Below are 15,219 nucleotides of genomic sequence, written 5' to 3'. Positions count from 1 at the left end.
GCTCCACGTGGAGAATGCCTGTAAATATGTTCTGTGTGCAGATGAGCATTTGAAATATACAGTGCTTGCAAAAAACACATTGCATTGTATTATTGGTTTAATTAGTCAATGTAATCTTAACACTTATTTGTCAATCCTGGAAAATAAAAATTAAAAACAGTTGTATTAATACAGTGTTACACTTAGAAAACTTGGGATCTTGTTTGACAAATCTTTCTGTGGAGTCTGACATAGGAATTGATGAAGGAACGCTCTAAATTATTTCTTAGGCTGTGCAGATACACAGCCTCTGCTATTGCTCCTTGTTTTTTCTCTCCATCATCAAGTTTTGACTTGTCCTTTATATTGAACTGGCCGAGGCTCTTGCCAAAGTACTGTGTGTGAAAGAAAAGTAATTAAAAAGCATTACTTCCAACTTCAAAAGTTGGCCATTAACACCTCATTTATATACATAGAAACGAAACTCCACTGGGTTTCATGGAGGGAGAGAAAATGCTTGAGACAACAGGTAAATCCGAATGAGGCAAGCAAGCCCAAGTTTAATTTTCTCAGTGTTCTTGTAACATGTAGAAGAGTTGACTTGATATTCCACTGGGAATTAGAAGATTTTATCTTGCTGTAGACTGTTAAGGGATTTCTCACAGTTCTGTTTCCAATTACATCACATTACAGTAAACTCCAGTTTTATATATGCCCTGTTGGGCTAAAGTAGTTGGGAAGTAATTACATAAAATTGTGTTCTTTGAGCCAAATGATTGTGGTTTGAAACAAACAAAAAACCCTGTTCTAGTCTTCTTTTTTGTCTTACAGGAAGAAAAGTTATGTTACAAAGTTTTAAATGAGAGAGAAATACAATACTGTCATATACGTACTATTGTCAGAATGTCAGGAGGAAAAGAAAATGATTTGAATGCTGTGTAAAAAACCTCCTGAATCTGTTATTTACTGTTGCACTTCAGCTGTTAGTTAATAGAGGTATCTCTACCCTACGAGCTAGTAAGGCACAGTTTGTTCACTGATCATGATTTGTTTCTGTTCACTTCTAAATATTTTTCACAACCTGGTTGTGTGGTTATGTGGCATTTTATGTTGGGCGCCAACAGTTTCAGCAGGACAGAAATGGTCCTTCAAAAGAAAGAATATAAAAACAAGAAATTCTTTTACAGCCTTATGTAGGGCTTGTCTGTCTGTTTTTATGTTGGCTAAGTTGCTTACTTTATTTTTTTGTCTTCAGATATCTTGCTTAGGAATCACGACAAATGAAAGAATGAATGCAAGACGATACAAGCACTTTAAAGTTACAACCACATCTATTGAAAGCCCATTCAAGTAAGTTTTAAAGTACATACATGCTTCTCAATTGTGTTGTTCTTCATGTTTGAATTGTGTAGCTTTTTGAAACAGAACAAAGCTAAATACTTGTGGAGAAGGGTGCAAGATGTCCCAGGAGCTGAAGTGAAAATGTTGTGTAGGTGAGATACAGGGTTTTGGATATCATTAAGAGTAGGGTATGGTGAGGTTCTGGTTTCTGTAGTGATCAGAGTGCAAGCTAAGAAAGGATGGTTCAGGGATGGTGCAGCACTGGGATGTTAGTACTTGTAGGAGGGGAATAAGGCAGAATGGAGAAGCTTGTAGAGTCAAAGCAGGAAATAAATGAAGGCATGAGGCTGGGATTATTGGTGGGTTGAGGGCATATTATGAAGGAGCAGAGAAAGGACAGAAGCACATCTCATCCTGCAGTGTATGCTGTCACTTCTGTGGGAGCTGCTGCTCTTTCAGATAGTACCCCAAGGAAGGAGAGAATGAAGTCCTAGTTGTATGTAGTTTGATTTTTGTGCTGGAATAGAAGTTTGTATGATTTTTTGGTAATATCTTTAAATATGAAACTTCTATTGAGAAAAAGAGAAGCATCTCTATGGTTGAAATGTTCCTACAGAAAAAATGTAGCAAAGTCAGGTAATTATGTGTCCTGGAAGAAAAAAAAAAAAAGAGTGGTGGACAGGATTAGGAAAAAAAAATGCTGTTTCTATTCCTATATTGATATCCAGTTCACAAACTGTATTCAGTGAAACAGCTCCTATTGTAAAAAAGGACTTATAAAATAACACCACCTATCTAAAATATGACATCACCTGTCAAATGAAGGAGTAGTCAGTCACCTTCTTGTTGCTTTGAGCCATTCTGGTGCATTGTTGCATAAACTTCTCTTCCAGAAAGCCATGAACTTATTCAGTCTGTGTGCAATTATTTAAAAAACAAAGCATGTTTTGATGCAAGCATCTTAAACATATGATGGTGAACTATTTCAGCAGCAGAAAGCCCTTGTATACGTCATCTATTTCCTTGACACTTACTTAATTTTGTGTTGTCTGGGAACTTAATTATCTTGAACCTACAGCTGTGAACCAGTAGATGTGACAGAAATAAGTATTAAGAAAGATAGAAGTGATTCTGGATAAGAACGGTGGATAGTGGAAGGAATAAGAGAGCGGATAGTGAAAGAAGTCTTGGTTGTGTCCAAGAACAAAAATGAATCAATGCAATGGCTTATTGTGGGGCTTGTTCCAGCAAGCACTACGGCAGTTTTTATCTGAATTGGTTCTCTGCAGTTAGGAACTTAAGGAGTGAGGAAATGAATTTGTAAAAAGACAAAAAAAAAAGTACTTTGCTGGAAGAGTTATTACTTATTAACTTGTATTTCTGTTCTGTTTTTAGCCATGGTTGTATAAGGAACATTATAGACTTCTTTGAATTCAGATGCTGTGGTCTTTTTCGGCCTGTTATTGTGGACTGGACGAGGCAGTATACAATTGAATATGACCAAACGTCAGGATCAGGCTACCAGCTGGTGTAGCACCACCTTCATCCTGTGAGCATATCATATCTGAGTGGTGCCTGAAAATTTTTTCTCTCTCTCTCTCGAAACCACATCCCTTGAAGAGTAGCATGCTATGTGTATGGCTGGTGATGAATCTTGAGGTACCTTCTCTTCATCAGAATTTTATTAACAAAAGTAAAAGTGGACAGAATAAACTGCCAAACCTGATACGGAAGAGGAGGAAGATCAAAAAGGGATTTTAACAGTTCTTAACATGAGAATTATTCGCAACAGCATATTCACAGTATTTGTTGCTGTTTTGTTTTGTTTTAAGATCTTTCACAATGGAGCATGACATTATTGAAGTATTGACGTAAGTAGTTATGTTGTGCTGAGCAGAAAAATTCATTTCCCAATATGAATAATTCCACCAAAATGAGAATCTTAGAATATGAAGCTAAATTTCATGATGCGAAGCTCACCGATCGCTTTGGTGTAGTTCCTGTAATGTGGTTTTTTTTCATTATTATTACAGATTTTCTGTAGTATTATGTGCATTGAAAAATGTGCTTTTCAATACTGTGATAAACATCATGTGGTGGGGATCCCCCGTAACGTTCAGTCATAGCAGTGAGGCACATCTGGTATGTTAAGAAAAAAATACATTGCCCACTTTTTTCGGTGATTGTTATTGTCACCGTTTACTGGTACAACTAAATACTTCTAGAAGCCCTGCTCTGAGGTTGTGTAGTCTGAAATAAAAGATGGCACAAATAAGGAAAGCTCTTCTGTCAAAGCTGAAGGCTTACTTAAATGCGTGGTGCACCTGCAGAAATAGGTTACAGTGTACAGTGTTCAGGAAAAAAATGTGGAAAAGAAATCTGTATCTTTGGAGTAGATGTATGAAAGTTTTACAAAGTAGCAGTGCTTTGGTCCCTGGACAGCACAGTGTAGGGTGGCTGCAGATGTGTTCAAAGAGAAGTTGCATAGAGGGAAACCAAAGATGTGAAAACGAAAATCTCAATTATAAAAATGCAAAGTTAAAATAGATTTAAATTGGCTGCAGATGCAGAAGCCGTAGTCATCTGAAATGCTTATTTTATACGGGCATCAAATAATGGAAACCAAACTTTAAAAAGGAAAAAAAAGAAACATATCTCCAAAAAAGCACACGCACACAGAGCATGTGATGCAGCATTCTGAAGGTGGTGTATTGGCAAGTGGGTATCACCCTTAATGTTTCTAAGTTCTCATGCTACAGAGAAGTTTGGAAGGTGAGGAATCAACGGAAATGGCATTCCAAGGGGGCTTGTCTTGAATGTGATGCACTGATTTTTGTTATGGTGTTTTCATATACTCATAGTGAATTGTTCACTGCTTCCTTAACTATTGTTTACAGAGAGACTGAGAATCAGGTTAGTTCTTTTCTAAGTGCTGTAGCAACCTAGTGGTTCGAGAATCCTGTGAGGGGAGTGTGGGGAGGGGACCTGAAAGCCCATGTCTGAGACCAGTGTAAAGAATGTGTATCTGTACATAAATAATTTATCAAATAGTTTTCTCTCCGTGAGTGTGTGTTTAGTATATTTAAAGCTGCTCATTTTCATTTTATTCAACCAAAAAGTATAGGAAGATTATCTAATGAGCTTTTAGTGATGTTAAATATTGCTGTTAATAGGCGTTACGCCCTGCAAATTCACTGCATGTTTGATGCTTGGCAAAATTAGCGTTCTCTGTAACACGCAGATCACAGGTAATAAAGCAATCTAGTGGTATTCCCGCCCCTTGCCTTAGTAGGAGGAGCAGTGAAACTGTAAATAGTTGATGTTCAGTATTTGCAAGTAAACATTTTTTTCTGTAGTTGTTTGTGGATCTCGAGACACACGCTTAGTTTGCAAGTACCAGATATCAGGATTTACAGAAGTGCAGCGTTAAAGTACTTGAATGTCTAATACTGGAAAAACCAACATCATCTTGGACACAGTTTTGATGGAGAGGTTCGGGCACAGGGGAGGCGAGAAGCCTTTGCTGTTTTTGTCAGACAAAATTGTAATCCCAGTTCCATTTCAGTGAGAACAGTTGCTATCAGTTACTCATCTTTTGTCATAATCTCAAAACAAAGCACGAAGACCCCGCAGTGTCAGTTATTTTATTTATCAGTGATGTTCACTTCTCACACTTCTGTTGGGGGTTGGTTGACTTGAAGAACTCAAGTCCGCTTCTTTAAATGTCGCCTAGCACCAGTAGTGCAGTTCAGCACGTGATACAGGTTTTGGTTTTCATTGCCCAGTAGCATTAACTGCCATGGATTGTCGTGCAGTCCCTTTAACAGCCAGTTAGCAAAAGAGGTGATCTGTGGTAATTTGTGGTGAATCCTGCACTGTTCACTGGGTGAGAACTCTGTGGTGATGGTTTCGTGAAGGCCTGTAGAATCGGAGCGATACTGATTGTTATGAAAATGTACTTGTGTGTGGATTTGGGATGTGAAGTTTCCAGTGCAGAGTGTGACTTGAGTAACCCTGAATTTCTGGATCAGAAGTGGTAAAATCACGTGGCGGGGGGAGCCAACTATGCAGCATTTTTCTGTCAAGTTATCAAACTTGCAATCCATTTGTTGAACCAAAACTGCATTGCTTCTGGAATTGATGAAGCTCATCCAGTTCAACAACAGATCAGACCAGCTTGACCTGATCCGGGTAGAATAAATGGGAATTTTGTCTTGGCCCTAAACATGTGCTGTTCCTTTGCAGGTTTCTGTATTCTTTGATGTCCACCAGATATTTTTTTTTAATTATGTGTAAAACAGCATCACTACATTTTAAGCTATGGATTTTTTTGTATATCCTTTATTTATAACTGTGCCAAGTATTATTTTAATACTGTCAAGATCTTGATGTATTACATTGTGAACAATAAAATCTGTAAAATGTTTAATAAATTAGCTCTCCTTACATAAATTAAATCTGTTAAATTTTGTAAGTTATTAATCAAATAAATATTGACTCTTAGATGCAGTGTTTGTCTTGACTTCTGGTGTGGTTATACGCAGTGTTAGTTTTGTCTATTCTCAGAGGTCTCGCATTTTGATCTGCCTGTCTGCTCTTCCTCCTATCCACATTGTTCCTCCTAACTCCCACAAAATGCTCTTTGTGGATTGTTATGACTAGGACATATTTTTCTCATCAGGCACTTGGCTGGCGCTGCTGAGCGACCTCAGGCTGCGGCGGTAGACGTTGCTTGAACCTCTGCCTGAGCCCATGCTCACACACGATTACCATTTTTTATTGCAGCATTCCCAGTCATGATTGTGTCTGCGTGAACTCACTCTGTAAAGGCTTTTTTCCCCAAAGGTATCGGCCTGCTCCCAAAACCAGACTACTTCAGCTCTCATCTTTTCTGCAGCAACTTCTGTTGGGCACTGACAGCGGATCGAAGGACCCTGGCCTGCTCTGAGGGCCTTCACACAGAGTAAATCAGGGCAGCAGATGACTGTCCCATCTGCCCCATCTCTGCACTGGCAAGCTGGTTACTCACCACTGCAGCTTCCAGACCTGCCATGCTCTCAGTGAAGCCCTTGTGTCTCTACCCAGCTCCCCACAAAGCACCCCAGTAACATTATACGTGATGACCTTGTCACAGCCCGCAGCAGAGGTAACATTATGCTTCAAGATACATCAACAAGCAAAGCTTTATTGAATTGGTACACAGTACGAAAAGTGTGGTACATAAAGCAAAGAAGAAAGAATGCTTCAAAACAAAAGTCATCTAAAAGTATGGCCCAAACACTACAGTCAGCTAGCTTCTGTTTCACAGTAGTTAGTAACGTTTTGGAAACTTTCCTTTAGCTGAATCCAAGCAGAGCTGAGCAGGTTGCACTGTGCTCCCTCACTGGGCGTGAACGAGGGCTCCTGCTCCCTGCCCATAGCCAAATCCTTTAGGGCCAAAGTTCTTTGCGTAACAGCCTGCAAGAGAGAGGTGGCAGTAGGAGCTGAGGCTTCTGAGCTGTTCATGAAAAGCAGCATTTTCTAGGTGAAGCCAATTGGCCGCTTTATTCGTCAGAACACTGGAATACAAAGCAGCCCTTAAAAACCTCTTTTGGGTAACTGCCATAGCTGCTGTACACCCACATCACTTTTGCCAGGGTAGCTCCTGTTTTGGGTGATGCTCAGTGAAAGCATTTCACGCGCCAGCTCTGTGACTGGGTACATGTCAAAGCATGCTGTCACCCAGACACAGTGTGGGACATCCATGGTGGCACAGGAGGTGCAGCATGGTGACTGTTAGCAGTGCCTGCCCTCTGGTTTGTTCCCTGACCTAAGGGCACGGGCTGCTACTAACAGTTCAGTATGTGTGTCCAGCAGGGTTTTCAACATGTATGCCACATCAGCAGCCTCAGAACTAGCACAGTGCTCAGATCCTCTGCTGTGACCCACAGACCGTTTCTGTCATCTTGACAGGAGCCCGGAAGGTTCTTGAAACAGGAATAAATCCAGCATCTGTCCTTGCAACAGATTACCAGAAGTGTGAGCAGCAGGAGGTGATTCTGCCCCTGTACTCTGCTCTTGTGAGAGACCACACCTGGAGTACTGCATCTACTCCTGGGGCCCCCAGCACAAGGAGGTCAAGGTGCTGGAGCAGGTCCAGAGGAGGGCCACAAAGATCAGAGGGCTGGAGCACCTCCCCTACAAGGACAGGCTGAGAGAGCTGGGGCTCTTATGCCTGGAGAAGAGAAGGCTCCAAGGAGACCTTATAGCGGCCTTCCAGTACCTGAAGGGGCCTTCAGGAAAGCTGGGGAGGGAAGGGCAGTTAGCAACAGGACAAAGGGAAATGTCTTTATACTGAAAGAGTGTAGATTAGACGAGCTATCAGGAAGAAATTCTTTACAGTGGGAGTGGTGAGACACTGGAACAGGTTGTCCAGAGAGGCTGTGAATGCCCATCCCTGGAAGCATTCAAGGCCAGGCTGCATGGGGCTGTAAGCAACCTGGTCCAGAGGGAGGTGTCCCTGTCTATAGCAGGGGGTTGGAACTAGGTGATCTTGAAGGTCCCTTCCAAGCCAAGCCATTTTATCATTTTACGATTAAACAATTGTCTTTGTTTCTCTGCTCACCTTTACAGTAGATTTCTCCCTCTTTTTCGGTTAGGGTCGTAGATTCTAGACTTTTCCCACACTTGGCACATCGGAAACAGTTCTTGTGCCATGGCTGGGTAGGGAGAAATGGAAAAGATACATTAAATACGCAGAATGCCTCAGTTTGTTTTTAAAAGAACATTAACTTGAGATGACTGCATCAGAATTGATTACTTATACCGGTGCAATGAAAACCAGTTAGAGTGCACGCACTAGTTAAGAGTGTCTGTATTTTTAGATGGCACAAAGGCCTGAACACCACACTGCTTCCCACTCAGAGAAGTGTTTTGAAAGGTCTGAGCTTGTCCTAATCAGTTCTGATCTTGGCTGTCGGTCGAGAGCCAGACAGCAGGCAGAAAGCATTGCTACGTGGTGCTTACAAAAAACATACCCAGTCAGCTGAAACATTAAGCCCTTCATGAGCTCTATGAGAAAAAAAATCATTCCCTCATCTGGAAGGAGAGGGTTCCTGTACTTTGAGGAGGTACTGAAGCTTGACCTCTGAAAAACACAGTGAGGGCCCATTTCCAGTTCAAAAAACCAAAGACTAGATTGATTTGAGCACTTCCAGTTCTGAGAAATTATTCTCAGAATAATTAAGCAGCATTAAGGAAGCCGTGCCACAGTCAGTTCCCTGCTACCTTCTGGACAGCACGCTCCAGGAAGCCTTCATAACACACTTAGCTCACTTCGAAGCTCATTTAGCAGGTAGGTACAGAAGTCGCATTCCCTTACCTTTCCAGCACCGATGACTTTCTCCGCTGCATAAACAGAATCCCCACACCGAGAACATTTCTCCGCACCTCCAAATTTCTGAGCAAACTTTGAAGTATTTGTGTTCGTGGTGGGTCGGTGAGGAGAGGGTGTACTGAAAGAAAGAGGACATTTTGTTTTTGTAGTTCAAGGGCTCTGGCTCTTCCCAACAACACTGACCTCGCAGCACGAAACAAACAGAACAGAAAACAGTACTTTTTCAAAACTGAAGAGGTTCTTACCAAGCAAGGCTTTCTCTTTTTTTTTTTTTCTTCCCTACCATGCTTCAAAATGTCCTAAGGAGTTACTGGGAAAGGGCCTCTCACCTTTTCACTGCTAGAAACATGCTGAGACCAAGGCCTGTGTCAGGACAAGGATTTATTTTAGCTTTATCAAGCATATGGGGACTGCTGAGTCATGGCCTCAACTACTGATTGAGCACCTGAAGGAAAGACCCTGTCAGCCCTGGGAGCACACATGAAGGTGATTCATCTGTGTGACCAGATAGGGTGGAGCCAAGCTGCACCTCTCTTAGACCTCATTTAAAGGCTGACTGCCACTGAGGAGGGATCTCTTGTTGGAGGTCTCTCCTTTGGAGTCCTTTCCCTGCAAGCCTAGATCCTCAGAGATGAGCGTGCATTCATTTATCCTTCCTTTTGTAACATCTTGTTTGCATTGGTCCCTTTGCCTTTACAGCAAGCTAAAAATATTTAAGTTAAATTCCTGTCATCCAATCATACCTGTAACCTGAACTGATCGGTGACCCTGAAGTACATAGCTATTCAGCATCTCTGGATTTGCTCTGGCAGGACAGCACGCATCACATAAAGCCAAGCAACCATTTGGGAACTTGCATGAAATCATCTGTGAGGCATGGCTCAGGTGCTCTTCACATGGTTTGCTTTACAGCAAGAACTTGATCAGATTAGGAATGTTTACTGCTTAATAAGCCATTTGGTTTTGGCTGTAATTAATCCCAAATGGTTCTTCATTTACCAATTAAAACTCATTCTTGCAGCCCCAGATTTGCAGCTCCTGACTCCATTCCTGCACAAACCTGCCGAGCAGCTGTATTTGCAGCGTATTCAGGAGAGCATCACCAAACCCACCAGGGTGCCAACCCGTTGAGGGCTCCTGTGGAATCACCAGTGGCTCAGCAATCCCATCCCATTGCATACAGCTTGCTTCTCACATCCTCACCTGCGCCAACACCTGCCCTTACAGGGCCTACACAGGGCCACTACAGAGGTTTATGCCTTGTCGGCTAACTGCCCTGCACTCGGTTACACTGGGGAACTTTGCAGCATTTCTGTTCCAGGTGGCATGAATCAGACAAAATCCAGCCTGAAAGACTGCTGTGAGAGCAGTGCTGGAGAACACAGCTCACGCATGTCACGGCTCGCCTAGCTCACCTCTCAGGCTTGATGCCTAGTCTCTCTCCCCTGTCCATGTTCAGCGTGCCTGCCCCTTGCCCGTAGCCATAACCTTTCGGGCCGTACTTCTTTCCGTAGCAAGATTTGCAGTAAACTTCAGCATCATGAATCGCAACAGTTGTGCTGTCCAAATTCTTCCGGCAGACCACTGGAGGGAAAAAAGTTAAATGCCATGAAGTGCCCGTTTCCACCAGCACACGCTGACAGCCTCAAGTCAACCAAAAGTGCCAATAGGGGTTTCCTTGTCCACAACGCTTCTGTTAGGCTGTGAGACCACTGGAGATTAGCAGTGGGGTTGTTTTTTGAGCTGGTGAGTTACACACAGCCTCATAAAGGGCTCTGATCCCTCCTACCTTCCCATGGCTGGGCTCAGAGACCCAGACACTGTGGCCAGCAGTTTCCCCTGACAAATGCCACACAGCACAGAGCAAATCTGTGCAGGAAGAGTCCCCGTCCCACCCTCTTGCCCAGGGTGGGGCTTCTCCCTGCCCAGTGCTGGGTTGGGGCACAGCTGGTACTGTTTCATAGCTGTCACCAGAGGGGCCTCGCTTTTCTGGCATTCATGTTGTCCTTCAGCACAACATAAGCACCCTGCTCCCCCACTGAAGGTTACAGTCGAAGGCTGAACTACTTCCCACTTAAACCCTCTTTCATAACCCAACTGATGTGCTCTCAGTCTGCAACAGCATTTTGCTGTGATGAAAAATGTGGACTGGGGAAAAAAAAAAAGAAAGAAAACTTTAATAATTTCATGTTCAAAAGGAATTTAAGCTCTTCAAAATACATGGTGGCTTTTGCTTACAGCCTTCATTAGCTCTAAGGCTCTTTTTATAGGACACAAATATCCAATAAGTAAATCAACTCATGCACATTTGTTAGAGCATGCAGACTTTAACCCCAGCAGAATTATCCACTAGGCAAAAGCAAACATGGAGTCAGACACACTACAGCCATTGTCTGACTGTAAGTTCCAGGTTTCTTTTAATAGAAACTCCCATAAAAGGCTGAAAATGAGGCAGCTGAGACATCTGATTTTTTTTATGGCTGCAGTAGAGCTAAGGAAAAGGAGCGTAGGTGCACCCGGGCTCCCATGCCAGCCCAGCGTGCTGATGTTATGCAGATTAATGGCAAAGCAGACCAAGAAGTCCGGCTGCAGCCACGGCTCATAGAGAGGGCTAAACCCGAGCTCTGCCTGCAGGCACCAGCAAGCAAGACAAAACAATTCTTAGTGTTTGTCATAAGGTAAAGTTCTCTGACTCGGTCAGGCAGGCTGCTGGTTTGCAAAGCAACCATTTTGAAAAACCACAAAGTGACCCTTTGTTTCTTTCATCTAATCAGAAGTCTTTTCAGCAGAGAAAGCTGTTTCCAATGCCTCAGCGGACTCATTGGCTGGACTGGAGAATAATGCTTTGGACTCCTTCCATGTGAAATGAGCACGGGCCCCTGTGCCAAGAGAGCATCAGCTCTCGGCCGTGCTGAAGCACAGCAATGCCCCGAGCACGTCTCACTGTGCCGAGCGGGAAGGACAGCACTCCTACACACGGCCACCACAGACCACCGCCGTGCACCTGAGCTCTGCCAGGGTGGTTCTGGTGGGCCACGAGGGCAGTACTTACTGCAGAGGAAGCAGCAGCGATGGAAGCTCCGTCCGTCACACTGCACCTCCTCAGCGTGGTACACCGTGCGGCCGCAGGCGCCGCATTTGTTGCCACCTCCCCAGTTCGGCATGGCGGTGCTGTGGGGCAGAGAGCTCCGTTAGCTGCGCTGATACGGTGCCCTTCGGGGCCCTGCCTCCACGCTGGGGCTTTGTGCTCCCTCTATACTGTCAGGCACGAGCTTGTGATTTCACCAAGTGAGCAGCTCCTCAGCCGGACCCGAAGGCCCCAGCAGCCCCAAGGAACAGCGGCCGCTGCTGCCCAGCAGCGAGGAAAGCAAGACACTGAGCCCACCGGATGATTCCCAGTGCATGCTCAGGGCTTTCAAAGCTACCTAAACTGGATACGCACAAATCACACTTTCACGCACAAGGGCTTTACCGTACCTTGAGCTAACATCCCCCCAGATGGATGTAATTTCAGTTTCTATGCTTCATTAGCTCCAGGCTTCTTGCTGGTGGAAGCAAACCAGTTGTGCCAACAACGGCATTTTGTTTTACTGCGGGGCCCATTGCTTGAGACAGAGCGTGAGCCAAAGCTCAGCCCATCGGAGAACCTCTTACTGGGGCTGCAGGGGCATTCTGAACTCCTCTAAGGTCACTTCTGGGCTTTGAAGGGGCTGAAGAGGGATTGTTTCCCAGGGACCCATCTCTAAGACACAAACTGGCCTTACCGGGCAGGTACAGGAGCCAAAAGCAAGTGTCCAACTGCCTGCAGCTGCTGTAAGAGGCAGCAGAGCTCTCACACATAATCTGCAGCAGGCCCAGGAAGCGCTGAAGAGGGCAGGCAGCGACACATCCAGCTGCAGCCCTAGCAGTATCAACACTTTAGCAACACTGTCCCATCCCAGCCTGCTGCAGTCCCCTGTCCTCGTGCCATCCCTCCACTCAGCTTGACTGGGATCTCCCCTCCTCTTCGTCAAGTCTCATGAGCTGACCTGGGCTGAAACACCAATGAGAGTACCCTCAGCTTTTATAGGGCTTCATCCAACCCTGCTGCCACCGAGGCTACGAGCTATCTGACACACTACCCAGAGGCACCGCTCCCTCCTGGTGCGCAGCCGGGTTCCTGTGGGCTCCCAGCTCCTCAGAGCTCACCAATCCAACACAGCACACAAACTCTGCTAAGCCAAAACAAAGGGACCCACCTCACCCATGCTCCAGCCAAGCACCCTGCCCAGGTCAGCAGTTTTGGGTACGAGTGAGGGCTGCCCGGTTCCCAAGCATGACCCAGTGCCAAGTGCCTGATAAAAGAGCTTTGTCCCAGATATGCAAGCAGCCATTTGTGGCATGTGGGAAAATAAGATTAGTTTATTAGCGTGAATTGGGGCATCTCTGGTACATTCCTAACCAGAGGCTTAGGAAACTTCCTCAGCGTGGCTGAGCAGTGCCATTTACAGCACTGACACTAATTACTGAGATATTCCTTTGTTCGACGCTTCCCCAGGATTAACACCATTACCGCTTGCGGTTTAGCACTAATACTCCAACCGAGCTCATAAAATTAGTCGCATGACGTTCACCACTTTGCCTCTGTCATTCTTGGCACCACCGTAGAGTCTAAAAATTAAGATTCCATTTCTTTTATTCAAGCGCTTGGCCGCGCTACCACACAGCAGCTGACATCAATCACGGCAGCGGCATCCTCAGTTAGAGGGCTCCACCGGGAGCACGTCCCAGCCTCACACACCCTGCCCAGAGGCAGCTCTGCACACCGAAGGCTTCTTGGCTAGTTCAGGCAAGCCTCCGGGGAGCTCTGCAGCGGTAATCAAGCAGCAAGGTGAGCTCATTGCCAGCACAAGCAGCTCTGACTTCAGAGTGCAGGCGTGTTGGCAGCCGCTTTCCCGAGATAAGAAAGCCCCGGCTCCTGCGGTGCTCGTGCCCAGCCAAGAGGCCACCGCAGCCAGCTCTGCACGCAGCCCTTGCTTCAGCTGCACCGTCCTTTCCGACGTCTTAGTTAGCAGAGAGCTCACATGCAGGACGGCCCGGATAGCCGCAAAACAAACACTGCGCTACCGCCAGCCATCCAGTTATCTTTAAAGCACGCAAAGCTGCATTCCTAGCGTCCCGGAGCCGAGCAGATCAAGGCTGCCCCCGGCTCCGCCCCGCTACAGCTCCCCAGGCACCCGGGTCAGCTTCACCCACCGCAACAAGCGTCAGAACCAGCGGCAGGAGGGGGCGAAGGAAGAGATGAAGGCTCCCTCCCCGACCTCCCTCGTGGCCCGGACACGACCCGACCCACAGCCCTACTCACCGCGGGCTGCGCTCAGCACCTCTCGGCACGGCGCGGCCCCGCAGCCGCTTAAAGCACCGGGGCGGAGCCTCCGCGGTCCGGCCCCCGCCCCAGCCCCAATCTCCTTCCCATTTATTATTACTATTATGATTTTCCATTTGCAGTGGGTTGCGAATGACGGGCCCGCGCCCAGCTTGCACTCAGCGCTCAGCGTGGGTCCGTGCGGGGTAAGGTGGTGCTGGCTGCGAGCAGCCGGGAGCCCGAGCGACCTGCCGGGTCACAGCCTGCTCCTGCAGGGGAGAGCGGCACTCACTGATGGTTCGCGGCCTGGGGACAACGCTAAGGGAGAGGAGCTCTGCAATTCAGGAAAACAAAGGGTGTTGGAGAAGGAAATTCTGGCTGTGAGTGAAGGACTGTGCTGCTGCTGCATCCGATGATTCCTTTTCTTGTGTCCATAAATGAGAGGGGAAGCTTTCACCACGTTTTATTTCTATTGAAAATGGCTATATGCACTTTATAAATGTATATAAATAGGCATGCTTATTTATACGTCTCTCTTTTACAGATGTCTATCTGCCTATGCATACGTGCTCTATCTCCTCAGCAGATCTCTCCTCTGCCTCTATCCTTCCCGAGACCGAGAACCACTTAAAGATAACACGTGCATCCAACCCTGCTGCATTCCTCCCCTTGGCCCTATTACCCCGGGCCTCCTCCTGGTCAGCCTCACTGCCCCTAACCGCCCCCAACACACTTCGGCCTTCTTGCCTATGCCCTCTGTGAGCTCCTCTTTCTGACTTGCTGTCCCAAACGCCGGGTGCTGCCACTCTCCCCCAGCCCCACACCAGGTCCCCACACACAGCTGGGCTCCGGGTGCCTGCCTGACTTGTGCTGTTCTGAGCTGGGCAGTCTGTAATTAGGCCAGTTTGCTCTGAGAAGCGGCACTGAGGTGTATTGACAGGTCCCGCTCACTTTTCCTCTCACTTGGACAGCTCTGGCATGTGGGGCCTGTGAGCAGGGAGCTGTGCTTCTGCTTGCTTCTGTTGGGTGGCCATGCACGAGCTGGCTGCTGTATGAAAACCCATCCTCCCTTCTCTTGTGCAAGTGACCCCAAACGTGTTTACCCACTGCTTTCACCTCAAAACAAAGTCCTCTGTTTTTGCCCTCTGTTCTGTAATCGTATGTGAAAGTTGCTCTCTGT

General features: G+C 46.1%; 2 protein-coding genes across 4 annotated transcripts in view; one reads left to right on the top strand and one right to left on the bottom strand.

Annotated features, from left to right (window-relative positions):
- The window catches only part of ZDHHC17 (zinc finger DHHC-type palmitoyltransferase 17), a 61,945-nt gene extending 57,355 nt beyond the window's left edge, over nt 1-4,590 (top strand). The window contains exons 16-17 of the mRNA XM_065743267.1: nt 1,235-1,329; nt 2,716-4,590. Of these exons, the coding sequence (XP_065599339.1) occupies nt 1,235-1,329; nt 2,716-2,854 (234 nt within the window). The 3' untranslated portion in view covers nt 2,855-4,590. The remainder of the gene's footprint in view (nt 1-1,234; nt 1,330-2,715) is intronic.
- A 1,882-nt stretch (nt 4,591-6,472) lies between these two features.
- CSRP2 (cysteine and glycine rich protein 2) lies at nt 6,473-14,060 on the bottom strand. Of its 3 annotated transcripts, none has more exons than XM_065743278.1 (6): nt 14,040-14,060; nt 11,748-11,866; nt 10,111-10,279; nt 8,681-8,813; nt 7,925-8,018; nt 6,473-6,777 (listed from the first exon to the last, which is right to left on the bottom strand). In XM_065743278.1, exons 2-6 carry the CDS (start codon nt 11,857-11,859, stop codon nt 6,701-6,703), a joined length of 585 nt encoding a protein of 194 aa, XP_065599350.1. In that variant the 5' UTR covers nt 11,860-11,866; nt 14,040-14,060; the 3' UTR covers nt 6,473-6,700. The 3 variants fall into 3 exon arrangements, with proteins under 3 accessions (XP_065599350.1, XP_065599347.1, XP_065599348.1); XM_065743275.1 differs by lacking the exon at nt 14,040-14,060 and adding an exon at nt 13,309-13,420; XM_065743276.1 differs by lacking the exon at nt 14,040-14,060 and adding an exon at nt 12,173-12,395.
- Nucleotides 14,061-15,219: the final 1,159 nt, after the last annotated feature.

This window comes from Cyrtonyx montezumae, unplaced genomic scaffold (genome assembly GCF_038088225.1).
Source record: "Cyrtonyx montezumae isolate F1298 unplaced genomic scaffold, pur_monq_1.0 scaffold_3, whole genome shotgun sequence".
Lineage (NCBI taxonomy): Eukaryota > Metazoa > Chordata > Aves > Galliformes > Odontophoridae > Cyrtonyx > Cyrtonyx montezumae.
Note: the sequence above shows the minus strand (reverse complement) of the source record. Positions and strands in the feature narration are given on the sequence as shown.